This window comes from Acomys russatus, chromosome 26 (assembly GCF_903995435.1).
Source record: "Acomys russatus chromosome 26, mAcoRus1.1, whole genome shotgun sequence".
Lineage (NCBI taxonomy): Eukaryota > Metazoa > Chordata > Mammalia > Rodentia > Muridae > Acomys > Acomys russatus.
The window spans coordinates 10,690,365-10,712,426 of NC_067162.1; the positions used below are offsets into that span (position 1 = coordinate 10,690,365).

Below are 22,062 nucleotides of genomic sequence, written 5' to 3' on the forward strand. Positions count from 1 at the left end.
GCTCACGCATGAAGACCTGATTGCACCCCAGTGCCCTGGAGTGATGATGCACAGCACTTCATCCCAGTGCTGAGAAGGCTGAAGACAGGAGGGTCCCTGCAGCCTAGCCTAATTGTTGAGGTTCAGGTTCAGAGACATTCTCAAAAAATAAAGGGAAAGTTGTAGGGGCACAGGCAGAGGCAGGTGGACCTCTGTGAGTTGGGGGCCAGCATGGTACCCAGAGCAAGTTAAAGGACAGGCAGGCAGGGCTATGCAGAGACTCTGTCTTAAAAAGCAAACAAAACTTTTTACTTAACTTTGGTGTTCTCACCAGGCATGGTGACACACGCCTGTAATCCCAGTACTTGGGAGGCAGAGGCAGGTGGATCTCAGTGAGTTCAAGGCCAGCCTGGTCTACACAGAGAAACCCTATCTGGAAAAACCAAACCAAACCTAAACTTTGGTGTTCTCTTTTAAAGCACTTGTTGCTCTTGCGGAGAGGAGTGGCTTCAGTTGCCCGCACTCATGTGGCGGCTCACAACCATCTGTAATTCCGCTTTTAGGAGATCCAGTGCCCCTTTCTGGCCTGAGAGAGCACCAAGTACTTGCACATAAACTGCTCATACGCAGAGGCTGGGCATGGTGGTGTACACCTTTAATCCCAGCACTCAGGAGACAGAGACCTGCCTGGTCTAGAAAGTGATCCAGGACAGCCAGGGCTGTTACCCAGAGAAACTCTGTCTCAAAAAAACCAAACCCAAAAAACCCAAAACCATTCATATAAGTAAAAATAAACAGCTAGGTGGTGGTGGTGCACACATCTAATCCCAGCAGCAGGGAGCCTGAGGCAGGTCAATCTCTGTGACTCTGAGGCCAGCTTGGTCTACATCTACAGAGAATTCCAGGACAGCCAGGGCTATACAGAGAAACCCTGTTTCAAAAAACAAAACAAAAGAAATAAATCTTCAAATGTAACTAAAAAGACCATCTTGATTATCCTATGCCTGCTTTGGATTCTTTGGGTTTTCAATCTGTAGGCCAGTGTAGCCTAAAATCCAAAGAAATCCTGCTGCCTCAGCCTTCCAGGAGCTAGGACTACAGGTGTGTACCCCCACAGCTGGCTTTTCACCCCATGCATAGATCATTCAAAGGACGGACCTGGGACATGAACTTGGGCAGCTCTGTTGTGGATGCTGGGACTCTGCAGAGCCTGGAGAATCCTGCCTGGTCCTGTAGCCGGAAGAGGGGCTGTGGGTGAGGATGAACTTCTGGGTAGCCGGTTGAGAACTTTATTATAAAACCACAGGAAAGCAGGGCAGGGCAGGGCAGGGCAGGGACAGCCAGCTAGTCACATCTGGGGACTGTCTAGGGTCTGTCCTTCTGAAAAGATGGAGGCACTTAGAGCTGTCCGGAGCTCCTCAGGGGCAAAGACGCCCAGCTCAGTGATGATGCCACCGGTGATGAGCTCGTGGGGGGTGACGTCAAAGGCAGGATTCCAAACCCGTATTCCTGCAGGGGAGAGAGGGCGCATAAGGTGGGCTTGGCTCTGAGAACTCCCTGGCTGTCGTCATCTGTCCTTACCACAGTAATCCCTGGGCTAGAGAGTACTGAGAATCTAGGGGTTCACACACACCAAATATAAGGGTGCACAGCTTCTTCCTGCTGCCCAAGAAGGCTTCAGCCTTACAGATTTCTACCCCACTTTTGACTGCTCCTAAGATTTTAAGGATATCAGAATCCACCCCAGGGCCTTTGCACTGACTCAAATGTGGGTGTGCTTTGCTGCTGCATCTGTTTTTCCAGTTCTGGGGATGGGGTGGAGTCCTCCATGCTTTGAAAATCAATTAAAAAAAAAAAGAGGGCCGGATGTGGTGGCGCACGCCTTTAATCCCAGCACTCGGGAGGCAAAGGCAGGTGGGTCTCTATGAGTTCGGGGCCAGCCTGGTCCGCAAAACTAGTCCAGGACAGCCAGGGCTACACAGAGAGATCCTGTCTCCCTGAGTGCGGGGATTAGAGGTGTTCACCACCATGCCCAGATGTATATGATGTATTTTGATTGTTTACAATTGAAAATGTTTCTGATGTAGTGTTGGAGTTAAATCCCAGGCCCTGCACATCCTGACAAGGACTCCATGGCTGAGTTATATCCTTGGCCCTCTTTCAAATGTTTATTTGGAGGTAGAGTTTATAATGACTAGACAGGCCTTGAACTGGTGATCTTTCTGCCTCAACCCGAGCAGTCACCAGGGCTTGGGTTTCTGATTTGTTTATTTTGTTGTTTTGTTTTGAGATAGGGTTTCTCTGTGTAGCCCTGGCTGTCCTAGAACTCACTCTGAAGACCAGGCTGGCCTCGATCTTGGGAAATCTGCCTGCCTCTGCAATTGCTGGGGTTAAAGACGTGCACTGCTACCACCACAACCCAGCTCTTTCTGATTTTTGAGACTCAGTTCTCACTGTGTATCCCAGGCTGACCCCAAACTCTCAGTAGTCCTCCTGCCTCAGCCTATCTAGTTCTGGCATCACAGGAATGTTCCACCATCCCTGGCTGTTTTATATAGACATTTGTCCAGGCAGAGACTTGTTGGTTTTATGCTTTTTCTTTTCTTTTCTTTCTTTTTTTTTTGGGGGGGGGTGGTGTTTCTGACAGGTCCTCACTTGTGTCATCTGGTCTTGAGTTTGTTGTGTGGCTCCTCCTGCCTGGACTTCTGGTGGATTCTAGGCCATACCCCAACACCCAGCACTGTTCTTGACCTGTGTGTATATGATCTTGCCTATAGAAGCTGGTGGCCAACCTCGGTCATGGTTCCTTAGGAACCGTCCAACTTATTTTGTGAGACAGAACCGGAACCTGGGCTTGCTGTCTAGACTCTGCTGGCCAGAAGCCCCAGGGATCTGCCTTCTGTCACCCCATTGCTGGGATTACAAACCCATGCTGCCACACCTGGCTCTTTGCTTCTGGGTACCAAACTCAGGTCCTTATCCTAAGGCTCTAGCAACTGGGCTCCATCTCCAGCTACCCAGTACTAGTGACAAAGTCTGACGCTGAATTTAACCCACACTGTCAGAATCCAGCCGAGGAGGAGCTGAGCCAAGCAGCTCATGCCTCCGAAGCTCACACCTTACCCTGTGCTGCAATCCTGACTCCATTCAAGTCAGTCAGCTCCTGGCTGGGGCGTTCCTCTATGACAATCTCCTTTCCAGTCTCCAGATGGAGGTCACAGGATGAGCTGGGGGCAGCCACGTAGAAGGGGACACCGTGGTGCTTGGCGACGATGGCCAGCTGGTAGGTGCCTATTTTGTTGGCTGTGTCTCCGTTGGCAACGACACGGTCAGCTCCTACCACCACCGCTGGAGATTGAGGGGTGAATTGGGGAGGTCACATCCCTGGCTCTGAATGCCCAAGGCACTGCCTGCCCCACCGTGCCCAGCCCACTGACCTGATACACCCTGGTGTGCCATGGCAGCAGCTGCCATGCTATCCGTGATGAGAGTAGCAGGGATCTGCTCATACACCAGCTCAAAGGCCGTCAGCCGGGCTCCCTGGTTGTAGGGCCGGGTCTCCGTGCAGAAGGTGTGCTCCAGCCGGCCCATCTCATGCAGGGAACGGATCACACCTGGAGGCACACCAGCAGACAAGCAGGGTGGTTCTGAGACCATGGCTACAAGTGCTTAGGCTAGTGCAGAGCACTCATGGCTCCCAGTCTTTCCGGTTCCTGACACACCATTCCCACCTTCCCACTCCCCCCCCCCAAGACAGGGTTTCTCAGTGTAGCCTTGTCTATCTTGGACTCACTTTGTAGACCAGGCTGGCCTCGAACTCACAGCAATCCACCTGCCTCTGCCTCCCAAGTGCTGGGATTAAAGACATACACCACCACCGTCCCGCGTTTTTTGTTGTTTGTTTTGTTTTTTTGAGACAGGGTTTCTCTGTGTAGCCTTGGCTGTCCTGGACTTGCTTTGTAAACCAGGCTGGCCTCAAACTCACAGAAATCAACTTGCCTCTGCCTCCCGAGTGCTGGGATTAAAGATGTGTCCCACCACGCCGGCCCCACCTCTTCTTCACATCGACTTTCTGACACCCTGAGATTCCTCAGTCTCACATAGCAGCCCCACCATCCTGATCTTTTGTCCCTGCCCTGCCTGTGTCATTGTTGAGATAGGGTCTTGCCTTGTGGCTCAGCTGAACTATGATCTTGCCATAGCTAGTTGAGTGGCTTTTTAGCACCTTCTAGTAATGTATTTTGTGTCTGTTTTGCAGTGTTGGGGATGGATGGAACCCAGGGCGTTGCATTTTAGGGCCAGCTCCTCAACAAAGGGTTCTCAGTGGTGCCTCACTGCTGACCCATGCTACTAAGCTCCTTGTCATTCCTCTCTGTACTCAAGTCTGCGGATGTCCAGTGTCTCTCCCACGGTTCACTGCTGTGTTTTCAGTCCCTGGGAACAGTCAGTAGTTGCTTAAGAAATGTTGGCCAAGTCAATAAATTGGGGCACAAGAGTCTCATTCTGAAGATCTGGGTTCCAATGAGCAAAGAACGCTGGGCTCAGGCAGATAGTAGAGCTTCCTGGACAACCAAGGTCCGGGAGGAATCTGCTGCCTTGACTCCCAAAATCTCTTATCTCCTGGCCACCGAGTTCGCTGACCTACTTAGGGTGTGTCACTCTCTGCTCCCCTGTCCTCTGGGCAGCAAAACTGTGCTCCTTCTCTAGGCATGGGGCTCGGGCCAGGCCAGACTGGTGACCCAGGGAAGTTTCTAGTCTCTGATGGCAGAACTTCTGCAATTCATGGGAAAATGAGGGACAGGGTCCTAATGCCATTGGTTGAACTCTTGATAGACCCAGACCTGCAGACAACGGCCTAAGTGTTTCTGTATAGGAACTAGTATATGGGGGATAGGGAGAAAACAAACTAATATACTGTGCTGGAGAGATGACTCAGTGGTTAAGAGCACTTGCTGCACTTAGAGGATCTGCCAGGTGTGGTGGCGCACGCCTTTAATCCCAGCATTTGGGAGGCAGAAGTAGGCAGATCGCTGTGAGTTCGAGGCCAACCTGGTCTACAAAGCAAGTACAGGACAGCCAAGACTACACAGAGAAACCCTGTCTTGAAAATCAAAAACAAACAAACAAAAAACCCAAAAGAAAACAGAAAAAGAGGACCTGGGTTTGGCTCCCAACACCCACATGGTGGCTCACAATCATCTATAACTCCAGCTCCAGGGGATCCAACACTGTCTTCTGTCCTCTCTGGGCACCAGGCAGGTTGCGGGGCGGGGATGGGGGGGGACCAAACTCATACACACAAAATATTATTTCAAAACAAAACAAATATTCACACTTCCGTGGTCCAAAACAGTTTCTTCTTTTGGGTTCTGGGGACTAAATCCTGGACTTGGTGCATGCTAAGCTAAGTATGTACTCTTTGACAGTATTTATTTATTTTTAATTATATACATAGGTGTCTATATGGCTGGGAGTGCAGGTACCCATGGAGGCCAGAAGAGGGTATTGGGTCCTCTGAAGCCGGTGTTGGAGGTGGCTATGAGCTGTTCCATGCTGGCGCTGAGAACCTAACAGACTCTTGTAAGAGGAGTCTGCACTCTCAACTGCTGAGCCAGCCCCAGCCAAGCAAGCACTCTCGCTACTGAACTACACACGCCCAGCGCGTCAGCTGCTTTGCCTGGCACCCAAGAGTTCCCTCCCATGCCCTGACAACTGAACGTGCCTCCTTCTCACCTAGGGCTGTACCATAGCCAGCAGTGGCCAGAGCGCCAGTGTTACAGTGGGTCAGCACAGTCACCTTGCCGCCTCCGGGATTGGCGTGCTCTAGGAGATGGCGGGCTCCCAAGTCGCCGATGCTCCGGTTATCTCTGAGGTCCTTCTCCAACATGTCCTCGGCGCGGCGGATCACTCTGGGGACAAACGGAGCTCTTTGCACTGTTGGAAGGGACCTGGCTAGCTGCCCTGCACCCTTCAGAGTTGTGGGGCTCTCCTGCGAGCATCTCTGGAGACACACCTGACACTCTCCCCCATTAGTGTCTGTGAGCCAGGTGAGGCACAGCAGCTAACATGACAAAAACCCTTGGCCTCTGTGGTGATGACATTAGGGTGGGAGAGGCAGTCGATGGAACTGGTGAAATAAGGACGAAAAGGGCAGAATCAGGGACAAGGTGTTTTTAAGGAGGGAAGGGAAGGGAGCAGGAACCTCAAAGTAAGAGTTCTAACTCTAGAGTTTTATCTTTCTAGTCTCAGGCCAGAGGCAGGCGCCTGACAGGTGCAGCCAAAAGGCACTGAGAAGTGGCTTGACGGGAAGTGGGAAGGGAAAGAGAAAGGCAGAGAGGAATGGAGGACAGGGCATACAAGGCCTCAAGGCAATCCTCACACAACCGGTGTACAAAAGCTGGCGTGGTGCTACCAAGGGTCTGAATTCAAGGGGAACACCGCGCACCGATGGGCCTTAGTCCTGCCAGTGGGCCTCTGGGCACGGCACATGCGTGCACTGCGCCTGCTTCTTGGCATCAGAATGGAAAAGGGCGGCTAGTAGCTTCCGCTTGGTGCACAGCCTGGTCCAGGATCCCGTACCTTTCCCGCACTGTCTCCTCAGTGGCACCCTCTCGTTCTGCCTCCAGGGCCGCCTCGCGAGTCAGATCGCGGGCGGCGCGGGCTATGTTGACAGCGGTGGGCCGGGCGGCGACGAGGAGGAGCAGCTGGTCTCGCACGAAGGCCACCAGAGCAGCGAGCCCCGGCCCGCCGGCGCCCGCCCGCAGCTCCACGGCCAGGCTGAGGCAGCCCACCAGCGCGATGGCGGGGGCGCCGCGCACCTTCATGGTGCGGATGGCCTCCCTGGCCTGCTGCACGGAGCTCAGCGTCTCGTAGCGGCAGTGCTCGGGCAGCTGCAGCTGGTCGAGGATCTGCAGCGAGCCCGGAGAGTAGCGGATCGCTTCCAGTCGCATGGTGCCAGGCGTGCAGGGTCAAACCGAATCCAGCACAGGTTGCGGGGGCGGAGTTGCGGCCTGCCGCAGGCGCATGCGCGCACGCCGCCCAACCCGGCTGTACAGTAGCTTCTTCCCGCTTCCTTGCAACTTGCCCCAAGGCCTTGGAGTTGGGAATTCCAAGGTGCTTAGTGGTAGGCTTATTTTTGCGGAGAACAGTCCATCTGCTACTGAAGCTATGACTTGGCAGTCTCAGTTCTGCTCATCTAATGGCTCACAGGCATCCACCGCTTAATCAGTGTCAAATGACCTTCCTTGGATCACTTCTATTTCCATTTCTCTCTTTCTCTCTCTCTTTTCTCCTCTCTCCTCTCCTCACCTCTCTCTCTTCTCCTCCTTCCCCTCCCTCCCTCCCTCCTCTCTTGGAGACAGCCTTAGCTGTCCTGGACTTGCTTGGTAGATCCGCCTGTCTCTGCCTCCCAAGTGCTGGAATAAAAGGCTTGCTCCACCTTGCCTGGCCTATTTCCATTTCTTTACAAGCAAGCACCATGAGGGGCTTTTATTCTTAGGGGCTGAAGAGATTTTCAGTGGTTAAGAGTGCATATTGCCCTTGAGGAGGCCCAGACCTCAGTTCCCAGGTGGCTTCAATGTGGCCTCTACCTCTAGTTACAAGACCCACTTCAGACCTCAGTGGGGCAACATACATATGCAAAATTAAAAATGTCACACTTTAATACTATTTCTTGAGAGGCAGAAATCTGTGAGTCTGAGCCTCCCACCCCCGTTGAACTGGACCACACCTTGTGTCTATTGCTGGAATGCCCACCACACCTAGATGGACTAGGTTTTTGATGGTTGTTTCAGAAGCACCCCTACTGGCAGGTCATCCTGAGTGGCCCACACCAGCCTGTTGTCCTTCCTGCCCACCTCTAGCACTGTTTCTGTGGCTCCAGCAGCCTGGCCCTCTCTCAGCCTTCCTTATGTAGTCCCTGCCAACTCCTACATAAGTCACCCCAGACCATGACCAGTCTTGACCAGTATCTCAAACTCTCCATCCTGCTGTGTGGGCACCACATTGCTGTCAAAATAATGCTGCAGCAGCATCTGCTTAGTTGGGAGGAAATGAGGACAGGGCAGCTACCAGCTGTGTTTAGTGACCCAAGGCAGGGATCAAGAGCAGGGCTTTAATATGGAGGTGTCAGGGGTCACACCAAGGCACAGGCACCCTCACCAAAACCAAATAAATAACAATCCGTACAGGAAGGTCAGTCTGTGGCTGGGCTGGCAGCAATGGGGCCTGTGGTCCCTAAGGTCTGGATGAGTCATGGCTTCTGGTCCTGGAATTCTGACCTCCTTACTCGCTCTCGGAGTCAGAGTAGTCAGCTACCAGGGAGGCACTGAGGTTGTTGGGGTGTAGCAGGTCCTCCTGGGAGGGACCTAGGGTTGAGGCCTGGTCTCTACAGTTTCTCTCAGAGTCTGATGTCTTGCTGGTCTTGGATGCCTCTGCTGTCTCTTGAGGTCTGTCCTGGGTGGTTCCGGGTGGTTCTCTTGGTTCTGTTGACAAGGAGCTGTCCACTGCACACTGGGAACTTTCTGGAATTTCTCGAGACCTTCTCCTCACTATGCCCAGGTCTCCCACTGTGCCTGTGGTGCTGGGGGGTGGTCTACGGCCCTGGCACAGCTTCTTCAGGACGTTGCTAGCTTTGCTGCTACTAGCACTGGGTGCCTGGGCTGCGGGGAACCAAGAGCGGTGGATGATCTCTGTCCGCTTCAGTCTCTGTTTGTCCTCATAGGCTGTAGGGAAGAGGGCCGGAGGCTCAGGGGCAGAGTGCGCAGAGAGCATACCCCAAGCCATGAGCATTCTCCCCACCAAAGTAAACAACAGAGCCTGAGGGACGAAGTGCCCCCCAAACCCTGCAACCCCTGCTTCCTATGAACCTCCCAGCCGGGTGCCACCACTCACAATCCAGGGTGTGCAACCTTAGCAGGGCAGCCAGCCTACGGTCGTCCTCTGACTCTGGCACGAGAGGGATGGCTAGGCTGGCCTTTGCCTGCAGTGCCTGGTCCTTCTCCTCCTCTTCCTGCATGGCCTTCTTCTTCTCCTGTATGGCACACAGGGAGGGACATCAGAGTCCACCCTGAGACCCACAGGCTCACTCCAGCCCCTGGGGTTCAGTTGCTCCCTTGGCCCTGAAGCAAGAGAAGGCCACACAGTACCTGTGGTGCAAAAGTGGCCCCACATGTAGGGGCTCTGAATGCCAGTGTTCTGCATGCAGTCCCTCATGCATTCTCGCCCAAAAGATGGCCATATACCACAGAGCTACACTTTGCTCAGTGACAGGCTGCAGGTGTGACCCACTAGATGAATCCCATGAGAGCTGATAAAGAAGGTGTGATGGCCCATGCCACTTGGGAGGGCCAGGCGGGGATAGAGTTTAAGGCCATATGGAAGCCTGAGCCATGCTGCCAATTCTGGGTTCCTACATTTTTTTCCTACCCTTTTATTTTTTTTGGGGGGGGGGGGAAGGAGTTTGGGAAAGTCTCCCTCTGTAACCCAGACAGACCTGGAACTTAAAGTAGTTCCCCTGCCTCAGCTTCTTGAGTGTTGCGGTTATAAGCCTGAGCCACCAGACCCAGCTCTCTGTCCAGCTCCTGGGCTTGGGTGATCCTTCCCTGAGTAGCTGGAGCCACAGATAGACAAGACTGAAGCTGGCTCCCTGCTTCCGTTGAAACTTAGTTCCCTGTGTGACAGCTGACAACATGAGGCTTCGGGGAGGTGACCTTGTGAGTGCTTTCCCTGATAAGGGGTCAGTGCCTCACGCAGGATCCATAAGGAGCCTGTGTGATCCAGCAGGAAGTTCTAAGGAACCTTACTGGGCATTTTGTACAAGGTCAATTTGCAAGTGCCTAACTGCTAGACTTCCAGCTTGCACAGCAGCGAATAATATATTTAGAAGATAAACTTCCCAGCTTGTGGTATGTTGGTTATAGTAGCAGGAAGAGATTTAAGCAGGACATGACTCTTGTGCTGCACATAGGGATCTTGGGGCTCAGAGGGGAAATGACCAATTTGTAGGTAGGAAGTGGGGACACAGGTCTGAACCACGGTCTCCCAGCTCTGAGTCTGCTGGTGCTCCCCTGTGGGGCTTCCCTCACCCGGAACTGTCTGCGCAGCATGCTATTCAGAGCGAAGTCATCCTTCCAGGCATTCTGTGCCTCCTGGATGTGGCTGAGTGTGGGGAGGGCCTTCTTCAGGGTGCTGCGGTCAGCCTCCCCATGCTCCAGGCGGAACATGGCATCTGTCTCCAGTTTCTCTTTCTTCTCGTGCTCTGCAAGATCACACACATAAGCTTGACTCTGGGGAAGCAGCCGAGGGTCACGTGGGAAAGGTGAATAGATGGCGCTCACCTGTGGTCAGCACCTGCTCATTGTCCTCCATATCCCAACGCTCCTCCTTGCGACTAGCACCACTCACGATGACATAGTCACAGTTGGCAGGGTCCGTTTGCATCTCGATGTAGTTGACACAGAGGTGGCATTTCATCCGGAACCTGAGAGGACCTGGAGTTAGGATGGTCTGACCCTATCCTGAGACCCCAGAGCCACTGCCCACTTCCTTTGGTGTTTCACACCCTTCAAGAAGTCACTGAGCATCCGCTGCACTCAGCTCAGATAGGGGAGAACCCTGAGGAAGACACAGGCTTGCACACAGCTGGAGCAACAAGAGGCTGAAGATGGAGCTGGAGGGTCAAAGTATAGGGCCTGCTCAGCAAGCTCATGTTGGCTTTCACCCCCAGTGTGACAAAAACCCAACACTGAGCGCTAGGTGTGGTGGCACCCACTTGTGGTCCCAGCACTCCCTTGGTTACACAGTAAGACCCTGGTCTCCACCTAAAACCCACTACCTAGACACTAAAGCTGGCTCTTTCATTCACTGCCTATTCCTTCATTTGTTCATTCCTCACCTAACTATGCACCCATCACTCACCCATCAGTCCATCCGCTCACCTACCCATCAATTTATTCATCCACACATCGGCCCACCCATCCATCTCCATACAACCCATCCATTCATTTCCCTGCCCATTAGCCCATCTATGCATGCACCTATAGGTCCATACACCTACCTGCCCATTAGCCCATCTATGCATGCACCTATAGGTCCATACACCTACCTGCCCATTAGCCCATCTATGCATGCACCTATAGGTCCATACACCTACCTGCCCATTAGCCCATCTATGCATGCACCTATAGGTCCATACACCTACCTGCCCATTAGCCCATCTATGCATGCACCTATAGGTCCACACACTTACCTATCGATCTATCCAATTTATCCATCTACCCATCCTTTACCTGTTCATTCTCCCACCCATCTGGTCACCCACCTGGGCATCTTCACACCCACCCATCCGTCCATTTCTTCCTCCCTCCCTCCTTTCCTCTATTGGCTATTATGTGCCAGGCTGGGTGCCAATAGCTAGGAAAAAGCTACCAGTCAGCGGAGCACGCTGCTCTGGAAGGGGCTGATGTGCCTGGGACGAGCATGTATCAGCAAGAAAAGCTACCACACAAGAGGTGACAGCTTTAGAACAGGTCCTTTGTAGGCCATGTTTGAGCAGCACAGAGGTGGAGCCATTTGGCTTCCTGGAGAAGAACTTTCTGTGTGGAGGGAGCAGAGGCTACAAAGCCTGAAGCAGAGTGAGAAGGCCTGACCTTTTGCTGAACACAGTGGGAGCCATGAAGGGCTTGAGGAGGCTGACAGTTCTACAGAGAATGGCTCTGGAGGAAGATGATGAGCTCCCTTCCCCTTCAAGACTCCTGTATAGACCCTTTAGCCACACTTGTCCCTAAGGTGCCACCAGATGCTCCTACCTGTAGATTGGAGTTGTGTAGTAATTGCCAACCTTCTTCTTTTCTGCATTGTAGCGCACACCTAACGGGGCGGGGAGAGAAAGAGGCTGGGACCAAGGCACGTCAACAGCCTTTCTCTGTGTGGGGGACAGACAAGCTGGTGTTTTGTTGCCTGGCAGGGCTGGTGCCTTGGAAGGACACGGAAACTCAAGGTAGGGAAGAGTGAAGTTTGGGAGGCACTAGAGTGCCCATGCTATAGAAAGTGTGGACTGAACAGGCAGGCCGCGGTGCCAGCCCTGCTTCCATTGGCTCCCAGCTGTGTACCCTAAGCAAGTGCCTTGTCCCTCTGGGCCTCGTTTCCCATCTAACCTATAGAGATGACAGTAGTTCTGTCTGCACAGGACTCTGGGAACAATCTTGACAGGGAGCTGGAAGCTGGACTGCTTGGGCCCCAGCACGTGGGAGACAGGCAAGATGGAATTGAGGCCAGTCTGGGTGACATAACCAGACTCTGTCTCAAATAAATACATACAAATTACCGAGTGAATAAATTCAGCTTTCACTCTTCTTTAAAAGATATGCCATTTTTCCTGGGAGGTAATACAGCCCCACCTTCTGACTGAGTAGAGCTTGACTGCAGCAGCTGAGCCTGGGTGCTACCCATGGCATGGCCTGGCAGCTGCTTTAGCGTTGGCTGTAGGTGGCCATGAGGCATCTGGGTGGTTCCCACAGCGTAAGTACACACCCTCAGGTAGGTCTGAGGGGCCTGTGGGTCTCTCTCACCCTTGCTGCACAGGCCTCATGCTTTCCTTTTCAGAGCCACCTTGTCTCCCGGCATTGTGCATTTGGGCTGCCATTCTCACCTCCCAGAGCCTAGCTAGCCCTGAGGCAGGCCATCTGTCTTTGCTTTTCTGGCCTGGTGCTGGATCCAAAGAGAAGCCCCGCCCCGCCCTGCCCTTACCCAGGGCCTGGCTTCTCACTGTTCTCTACCTTGGGCTCCTGCCACTGAGATCTGGCCTTGGGATTGACAACATCGCCAGTGTTTCATAGCACCTGGCACAGAGGGGGCCAAGGGGCGGGCAGGGCAGGTGGGGTGGGTGACACTCACCCATGCCAATGTGGTTCTTGCAGCCATCACACCAGATGTTGTATGGCATTTCAAATCTAAACAAAAGACAGGATTTGCTGCTGTTGTTTCTCTTGTTTAAGAGTTTTCTCACATTTATCCATTTAGCCATGTGCATGTGGTGGTCAGAGGACGACTTTCAGGAGCTGGCTGTTTCCTTCTGGTATGTGGGCCTGGGGACTGAACTCAACTCAGGTGTTTGGCTTGGCAACAAGCGCCTTTTCCACTGAACCACTGCTGTCCCCCATCCTCAAGATGTATTCTAGCTGTCACCCAGCCTGCTCTTGAACTCTTAGATCCAGTGATCCTCCTGCCTCAGGCTATCTAGTAGCTGGGAGACAGGTGCAAACCTGGGCAGGCCCTGGCTGGCACTCTTCTGTGATCATGTCCTTGCTCATCACTCTTTGGCTTGTCCCTCCCAGAGGAAGAGTCTGGCCCCAGCCCTGGAATCAGGCAGTTGATAGGAAAGAGGGGACAAGTGTGTCAGGTCTGGTCTTGGCCTTAAGAGTCCTGGCACTCTTGCTCACTCTTTTGGAGCCATGATACTGCTGGTCTGCTGGAAGAAAGACCCACTGTGGGGTAGTCTATCTGTACAGGCCTCGGCCCCACAGGGGCAGCTGGTCTTCTACTACCAGCCTTCATCAATGAAGGAAAAAGGCCTAGTCAGGTCCTTTTAAGCCCAGAAGAGGCACTCAGACTTGTTATCAATAACAAATGCGTATTGTTTTCTTACGCAGCAATAGCTGACTGATGTAATGTCTTCCTGCTTTATGGAATTATAACCTTGCAGCACTGGGTCAATCAATCAGGGGACATGAGGTTGAGGCCAAGTGGTGGTCTGGAGAGAGGGGGTGGGTAGTTTCTTACCGGATAATGAGGATGCCTTGTGACAACTTTCGAGCCCGTTCTCGAAGGGGGTGGCTGTTGTGGTACCGGTTGAGCGAGCCATGCTGTACAGAAAGGGTGAGTGAAGGTAAGCATCGTATGGGAGGCTGTGGAGGTGTTAGTAAGTTATACGGCTTCGAGCCAGGGGCAGAGTGGACCTTGGTATCTGAAGCAAGCGGTTCAGGAGCCCCGGGAACACCAGAGTCTACGGGAGCACGTTATATGCAGTGGCATGGTGACTGGGTGGCACCCGGGAGACCTGTGGGGTGGGAAGCTGCTCACCTTTTCGGGGTTGAAGTCCGGGGGGTAGTACTTGTTCTGGCCTTTCCTCTCACCCTGAAAGCAGAGGGAAACATGAGTTGGAGAGGACCATGGAGCCTAGGGACACGATGAAGGCTCCATCTAAGATCTGATCTACAGCAGCATTGTGGCTGAAAAATCGACTGCTATCACTCTGGAAAATTCCTTAAGATTACACATAGTCTCATAGGAGTGGCTGCACATTCTTGGGGACTGCAGGCAACAGTGAGGAAATGGGGACAGCTACTGACACCTGATGGTCTGACAGGGTTTCATGTAGTCCAGCTAGCCACAAACTTGCTTCTTAGCTAACGCTGGCCTTGAGCCTCCCGTCTTCACCTCCAATGCAGGCGTCACAAACGTGCACCATACCTGGCTTGTGGGCTGCTGGAGGTGGACTCCAGACCATGATTATGCTAGGCAAGCACACTACCAAATGAGTCACAGCCCATTTCCACTTTTAAAAAATGAGACAGAATCTCATTCCACAGCCCAGGCTACCTTTGAACTCAAAGCAATCCTCCTGCCTCAGCATTCTGAGAGCTGGAATTACAGGGGTGTGCCATTATTCCTCACTATCATTTCTCTTACACAACCCATGAAAGACACTGAAAGACTCCCCTACCCCACGCTATGGCTGTCAAGCTGGTCTTGAGACCTGGGTCCTGGTGAAGGTCCACTCTGACATGGGGGCTGTGCCAGGTGCTCAGAGGTTTCCAGACAACAGGGCTGCAAAGCTAGGGCTTGTTCTTCACAGGAGTACACTTCAGACAATTATCAGGGAGAGAGAGCTGGCCTCCATGTCTACCCGTAGCGTGGTATTGCCTACACCACTGCACTCCATACCCAGCCTAGCCATGTCCTCCTCCAGGATCTAGACTGGTAAGTGCAGTCTCTACCTCCCATCAGGGGTCAAGGACTTAGCTGTGAGGGTGTGTCTCTTAGTGATATCAGAAGCTATATCCGGAAAGTCTCACCTGTGAGCTGGAGAAGAATACCGACAAACATGGCATGAGGCCTCAATCCTACACAAAGAACCACAAGCCACCGAGGAAAGCTAGCAGCAGGGAGAGGCTGCCCTCCTCAAGGAAAAACACACCAATTAGTTGTCCCATGCCAAATGGACATATACACACATGACACTGCACGAACTCAACAGGCTTTATTTGGGAATACTTATGTATATATGAGTGTGGTGACAATTTTGGAATTTTGGTTTCTTTAAAAAATACAGAAATGCCAAGAAGAGACTTGATACCCTATGAGCATATACAGAGGGAGGTAATCCCCCTCAGGAACAGTCATAGGGGAGGGGAGTAATGGAAAAATGGGAGGGAGGGAAGAATGGGAGGATACAAGGGAGGGGATAACCACTGAGATGTAACAAGAATAAATTTTTAAAAAATACAGAAATGAACCGGGTAATGGTGGTGTATGACTTTAATCCCAGCACTCGGGAGGCAGAGGCAGGCAGAGTGCTGTGAGTTTGAGGCTAGCCTGGACTACAAAGTGAGTCTTGGACAGCCAAGTCTACACAGAGAAATCCTGTCTCAAAAAAAAACAAACAAACAAACAAACAAAAAAACCCAACACAAACAAACAAACAAATAAAACCTCACAGAAAAATTATAAGAATAGGTTTTTTGTTTTAATCCCAGATGTGGAATATGGGACTGCCTCACTGCAGCTGACTACGATTTGCTCTGTGTTCTGGCAGTGGCATGATTTTTCCAGCTGCAGATAGTTTCTGCAATTGTGTGACATTTGGAATTCTAGAGACTTTTCAGAGGAGCAAGGCCCAGAGGTGTAGTGGGTTGTTGGTTGCTGTTGGCCAGCATTTGTCAAGTAGTCACAAGCAAAGAAATTAGATATTCTGATGGCAAAGATCAAACTTGCCCCAAGGAACTCCACACCCCTAATCAGCAGGAAGTAGTCTAAAGATTGCCCCATTTCTGATCAGACTGTATTCAGGGATCTCTTTCTTTTCCTCTCTATCCTTTTTCCTCTCTTATCTAGAGTTAGGGGGCTGAAGGGGTGGAAAAAAGACGAACCCACAAAGCAGCAAAGAACACACACACACACACACACCCTGATGACACAAGAGGCCCTAAATCTAAAGGAGAGCAGGAAAGGATATATGGGAGTGTTTGGAGGGAGGAGAGGGAAGGGTGAAATGTTGTAATTAAAATACAACCTCAGCCAGGCCTGGTGGCGCAAGTGGATTACTGAGTTCGAAGCCAGCCTGGTCTACAAAGTGAGTCCAGGACAGCCAATGGTACACAGAGAAACTCTTGTCTCGAAAACCAAAAGAAAAAACTAAAAAATAAACAACAACGAAAAACATGGTCCAGTGTGGGGTCAAACACTTGCCTCAAGACCAGCGCTGCCCTGGGGGAAACTGTCTATCCACAACCCTGAACACATGCTGATGAGTGAGAAACCAGACATGACAGCACAGTGTATTACGTGCTCATGGCAGGCAGAGGCAGAGCCTGGAAGCAGCTGAGGGGCTCCTGGGGCGATGAGGAGGGAAGGACAAGGAGTGACTACTTTGGGTTGATGAGACCGTGAGCCACGGTGTCTGCCAGCAAGCCTGAGGACATGAATTTGAAACCTGGGGCCCACATGGAAGGAGGAGACAACCAACTCCCCCAAGCTGACAACCACTTACATGCACATCCATTCCATGACAAACACAAGCACAATGACTATGTTTTTAAAAGGGCCACTGCTTAGCCTAGCTGTACATGGCTTCCTTTTCAGAGGATGACAGCCTCCTAGAGCTACGCTGAAGGAGGTAGGCAGGAGCGTGCTCACACACTTCACATCTCACTCAGAGCGGCTAATGCAAGACTGGGATGTGGCTCAGTGGCAGCGTGCCTGCCTAGCATGTACAAGCCCTGGATGCCACCCCCAACTCTGCAGCAGCAAGGCTTAGCCCTGGCACCTGAATACTGATCGCTGAGAAAGAAGGGCCCGAGTTTAGGACTGTCCTCAGGGTTAGCAGCAGAAAGGAAGGGAAGAGGGCAGGAGGGAGCAAGATCTAGGTGGGGAGAGCACTTGTTGGGTTGTGGCCCAGGTACCCAGCAAAGGTCTGCAGCCACCGTGCACAACAAACAATAACTTCCACTCAGGAGCCTGGGCGGGCAGGGCTGCCTGGAGGACGTGCTGGCACCTACAAGGAGCCCCGGCTTGGGAACCTTCTACTTACCATCTTGGGAGCTGCCTACAAGTCCTCAGTAGCAAGCTTGCAGCTGGGAAATGGGCCTGGTCAAGGCATGTAGCCGCGGGGCGAGCTCTCCTGTGGATGCTGCAGCGGCTGCAGGCTGCCCTGGTAGATGTGGCTCGTATTGTCCTATTTCTTGAAGTTCACAATATTCTGAGTTGTGACCTGGCACTGAGCCTCCACAGGGTACAGGGGCATCCAAGGACAGCCTGGAGGGAGAGAGACAGACAGTTAAGAGAACCGTGTGGCTCCAGACTCTATGCTGGGGTGACCAACCAAGCAGGGACAGTGCAGTCTGTGCCCGAGCCCTGCCCTCAATTCCTACTGCCTGCCCTGCTCCTGATGCAGAAGCTGCAAAAGGCTACTTTTAAATTTACATTTTAAAATCTTTATTTATGTGTGTGCATGGTATGTCACACATGTGGAGGTCAGAGGACAACCTGTTCTCTCCTTTCCCCATTTTACCCTTTCGTTAAACTCAGGCTGTAGGCCTGGTGGAAAGTCACTGAAGCACCTCGCCGGCCCAGCAGGGAAACTCTTACATGTACGACAGTGTTACCATGTCATGGCCTCCTGAAGCTCCCCACTGGCTTATAATCAAATCTACAGGTCTCCCAGCCCTCGCTCTGAGGAAGTCTCTCACTCCTGTCTTCTCTTGCCTTTCTGGCCAAGCTGAGTTCCTGGCTGTCTGCAGAGGACTGCTCCTGAACTGCTGGGATCTCACAAAGGCTAAGACAGTATCTCCTACTGAGCCCCACTTCCCTGCCCCTCCCTCAATAGATGATTCTAGACAGAGGCCCTAGCCCTGAGCTGTAGCCCTAGCACAAAGGCGTAGTTTTTGTTGTTTCTCTTGAACACCAGAGGCTCCATTTAGCCACCTAAAGTCACTTCTTGGAGCCAGGTGTAATTCCTATGCCCCCAGCTACTAGGTAGACTGAGGTCGGAGGAGTCCAGGTGTCAGACCAGCCAGAGCAATGCACTGGACCATGTCAAAATAAAACTAATCAGGTTTAGGGATGTAGCTGATGAGTACTGTGCCTGCCTAACATAGGGAAAATCCTGGATTCCATCCCTGGCATTAACAAATTAACAAATAAGTTAATCAAAGGAAAATAATGTAGCTGGGGTGGTGGTGGCTGTGGCCATACCTTAATTCCAGCACTCGGGAGGCAGAGGCAGGTGGATCGCAGTGAGTTTGAGGCCAGCCTGGTCTACAAAGTGAGTCCAGGACAGCCCAGGCTAACACAGCGAGACCCTGTCTTAGAGAAACAAATAAACAAAACAAAACCAAACAAAAGCTTGGAAACTGGGCCCACATGGTAGAGAGAACAGATTCCACATGTGCCATGACATATATTCACATACATAATGCACACAAAATAAATAGATAAAATGTAATAAAATTTTTCAATAGAAAAATATCACTATTTGGGTGGTTGTGGCATGTACATTTAATCTCAGCACTTGGGAGGCAGAGGCAGGCAGATCCCTGAGTTTGAGGCCAGCCTAGTCTACAGAACAAATTCCAGGACAGCCAGGCCTACAAAGAGAAACCCTATTTGGAGAAACAACAACAAACAAAAGGAGAACCATCTGTAGCTTGAGCACTGGCTCCTAGCTCTTGCTCCGGTGTTGTAGGAAGTATAGCCTGTCACTCAGAGTGGCTTCTGTGAGTGTCACGCACTGTGCTAGCTTCACTCTGAGCACACCTCACTGTTGTGCAGCTGCCTATTAAGTTTCAAACCCAGGACAACTGGCTGAGGTGTCTATTTAACATACATATCAAATTGGACCTGGCCACCAGATACTCCCAGCATCCCTCAGTCCTACCTGTTACAGGGTATGGCTGTCATACCCACCCTCTGCCCTGAACTCTCCACCCCAGCTTCCCCTAGAAGTTCTTCCTTATACAATCCAGACATTTTGGTTACCCGCCCCTTCCTGCACCTTTGGCCGCCTGGCTGCTGCATGTGGTTACCCTCTCTTCCCCCCCTGCTCCCGCAACATGGTGCAGCTTAATCTGGCCATGTCCCCTTGGGCTCTCCCAGATGCCCCTGCCTCTACCTAGGCTCTCCCTTTTATCTACAACATACTTTCTTCTCCACCATACCTAGGTATAGTCATAACCTTTTATTTCTTGTTTTCATTCGATGACCACCGAGGACTCAGCATCAGAGGCTGACGGTAGGTTCACATGGGGTAAAACCTTAAATGCAAACGGAAGTGCCAGAATCCAGAAACTTCGTCATTCATTTTCTCCAGTCTTTTCATCTGCCTTGAGATATTTCTTTTCTTTCTTTCTTTCTTTTTTTTTTTTTTTTTTTTTGAGACAGGGTTTCTCTGTAGTCCTGGAACTTGCTTTGTAGACCAGGTTGGTCTGGAACTCTAGAAATGCCCCTGCCTCCTAAGTGCTGCGATTAATGGTGTGCGTGTGGATCACCATCTCCAGGGGAGGATGTCAGATTCCCTGGGGCTGGAGCTACAGGGAGCTGAGTCATATGACACAGGTACTGGGACCTGAACTCAGATCCTTCAGAAAAGCAGTATGTGCTCTTAACTGCTGAGCCATCTTTCCACCCTTAAATTAAAAAAAATCAGTGTGTATGTGTGTGTGTGTGTGTGTATACAGGTATGAATGTGTCAGTGTACACAAGTGTGAGCGTGTCAGTGTGTGCAGGTGTGAACGGGTCAGTGTGTACAGGTGTGAATGTGTCAGTGTGCACAGGCAGAGGACAACTTGGAGGAGGCAAGTCTAGCCTTTCACCATGTGGGTTCTAGAGATGGAACTCAGGTTGTCAGCTTGGTGGCACTGTCCTCACCTACTGTGCCCATCAGGTTTGGGGGGTCACGGCTGCCAGGGTTTAACCTCAAGCCCCATTTCTTACCAGCTGAGGGGGGGGGGGAAGTCTCTGGCTTTCCTGGACTCTTCTTCACCTATCGGAAGGAAATACAGTGTAGGGAGTGATGGGCCAGGCCCTTAATCCCAGCACTCAGGGGGTTTCAGGTCAGTCTGGTCTACACAGCAAGTTCCAGGCTAGCCACAACTACTCAGCAAGACCCTCTCTCACAAAGCAGAAACAGAACAAACAAAAACGAAGAGAGGGTAATGAGAGCAGGAACGACTCTGGGGTTCGCTGTAAGGAAACAGTGGACGGGGATTACCTGTAGCAGGGACACCCAGCTTGGTTAGCAGTGTGTGCCTGGGGTCTGTTTTAGAGTGTTCAACATATGTTTGTTTCGGAGACACGCCTCTCTATGTAGGGGTCCATGCTCCAGATGCTCTGGCCTCAGCCTTAATCACTTAAGGCTTACATGACTAGTCACCATAGGCAGTACCACAGCCGGGTTACATCCAGCCTGCTCCCGGGGGACACATCCGGAGACGTCCTGCCCTCACTTGCCAGAGCAAATTACAGCTCCTCCCTGTTGCTTTCTAGCTGCCTGACTCCGGGGCAGCTGGTACCTCTGAGCCCCAGCTTCTTCATGTAGGGGGAAAAAAAAAAGTTTTCTAAAGGACCGAGCTGCCAAAGGCTGCTGTTGGGAATCGTGGTGGGTGTTTTAAGTATTGAGATGAACAAAATGGGACAAAAGACAATCGACAGTTTCAGCTTCCTCGTACTAACAACTTTAAAAATTACTTTTGTGTGTGTGTGTGAGGTGGTGGTGGCTCACACCTTTAATCTCTTTAATCCCAGCATTTGGGAGCCAGAGGCAGGTGGTTCACTGAGAGTTCAAGGCCAGCCTGGTCTACTAATATGCTACAAAGAGAAACCCTGTCTCGGGGGGGAAAAAAAAAAGTATTTTTAAAAATTTATTTATAATTTAAATTTAGTTATTTATTCTCCCAATCCTCAGGAGAGGAAATGTGAAACAGGAAAACCTGAAATGTTATGTCTTAGATCAGATTTCTGTTGTTGAGATAAAACACATGACCAAAGAGCAACGTAGGTAAGAAAGTGTTTATTTCATCTTCCACCTGGAAGAAAGCTGCTGCCTGCTTTCTTACATCACCCAGGACCTCCTGCCCCTGGGGTGGTGTGGCCCACGATAGGCAGAGCCCACCCACATCACCCATCTTGGTGATTCTCCTGCTCAGCGCATTTTTATTGTAACCAGTGTTGGACCAGGGCTTCTAGAGTCTGGCCCAGATCAGTTTTCTTTGGCCGTATTTAAACATAGCCCAATTTTAGGGGAAAAAAACATTTTCTGAGAACAGCTCAGTCCCAAGTGCACAACAAGTTAAGACATACGAGGTTCTTTACAAAGCACACTTGGCTCCTCTCACAGTGGATCCTGTTGACTCAGAGCTAGGGGCCAAGATTTAGGGTCTAGCTTGAGGCCTGTGGGAGTCAGGGTTGGCCTGGCCCTAAGATAACACAGAACTCAACTTGGGCCGTTGTAAAGCACACGTGACGTCACTCACGAGGCTGGGGTTATGGTCTGAAAGCAGTGCTTAAAGTTGTAAGGGCAAGGGGTCTGGGATAAGTAAATTCTTGAGACAGGGACAAAGCCTGTGTCATCAGACAGCAAAGGATCAGCAGGTTGTAAAACAACATCAGCCCTGATGTTTGAGGAAGAGCGGCCGCATACCTCTTTCCGTGGGAGAGGTGAGCTGAGCGTCCAGTGTTCCCGGCTTAGCTGTGCGCACAAGGCCCCTTTGTCCTCTACAAATCATCCATCATGAAAATGCAGCCACAGACTTGCCTACAGGCCAATCTTCTTTTTTTTTTTTTTTTTTTTTTTTAAGACAGGGTTTCTCT

At 51.5% G+C, this 22,062-nt stretch overlaps 2 protein-coding genes across 2 annotated transcripts; both read right to left on the bottom strand.

Annotated features, from left to right (window-relative positions):
• Positions 1-968: 968 nt before the first annotated feature.
• Positions 969-6,980, bottom strand: Mri1 (methylthioribose-1-phosphate isomerase 1). Its single transcript, XM_051169142.1, has 5 exons — positions 6,559-6,980; positions 5,713-5,888; positions 3,417-3,593; positions 3,103-3,327; positions 969-1,488 (listed from the first exon to the last, which is right to left on the bottom strand). Exons 1-5 carry the CDS (start codon positions 6,927-6,929, stop codon positions 1,328-1,330), a joined length of 1,110 nt encoding a protein of 369 aa, XP_051025099.1. The 5' UTR covers positions 6,930-6,980; the 3' UTR covers positions 969-1,327.
• A 945-nt stretch (positions 6,981-7,925) lies between these two features.
• Yju2b (YJU2 splicing factor homolog B) lies at positions 7,926-19,450 on the bottom strand. Its single transcript, XM_051168988.1, has 10 exons — positions 19,430-19,450; positions 17,288-17,511; positions 14,059-14,112; positions 13,759-13,841; positions 12,874-12,929; positions 11,787-11,847; positions 10,317-10,459; positions 10,065-10,237; positions 8,872-9,010; positions 7,926-8,702 (listed from the first exon to the last, which is right to left on the bottom strand). Exons 2-10 carry the CDS (start codon positions 17,288-17,290, stop codon positions 8,263-8,265), a joined length of 1,152 nt encoding a protein of 383 aa, XP_051024945.1. The 5' UTR covers positions 17,291-17,511; positions 19,430-19,450; the 3' UTR covers positions 7,926-8,262.
• Between the last annotated feature and the right edge of the window lie 2,612 nt (positions 19,451-22,062).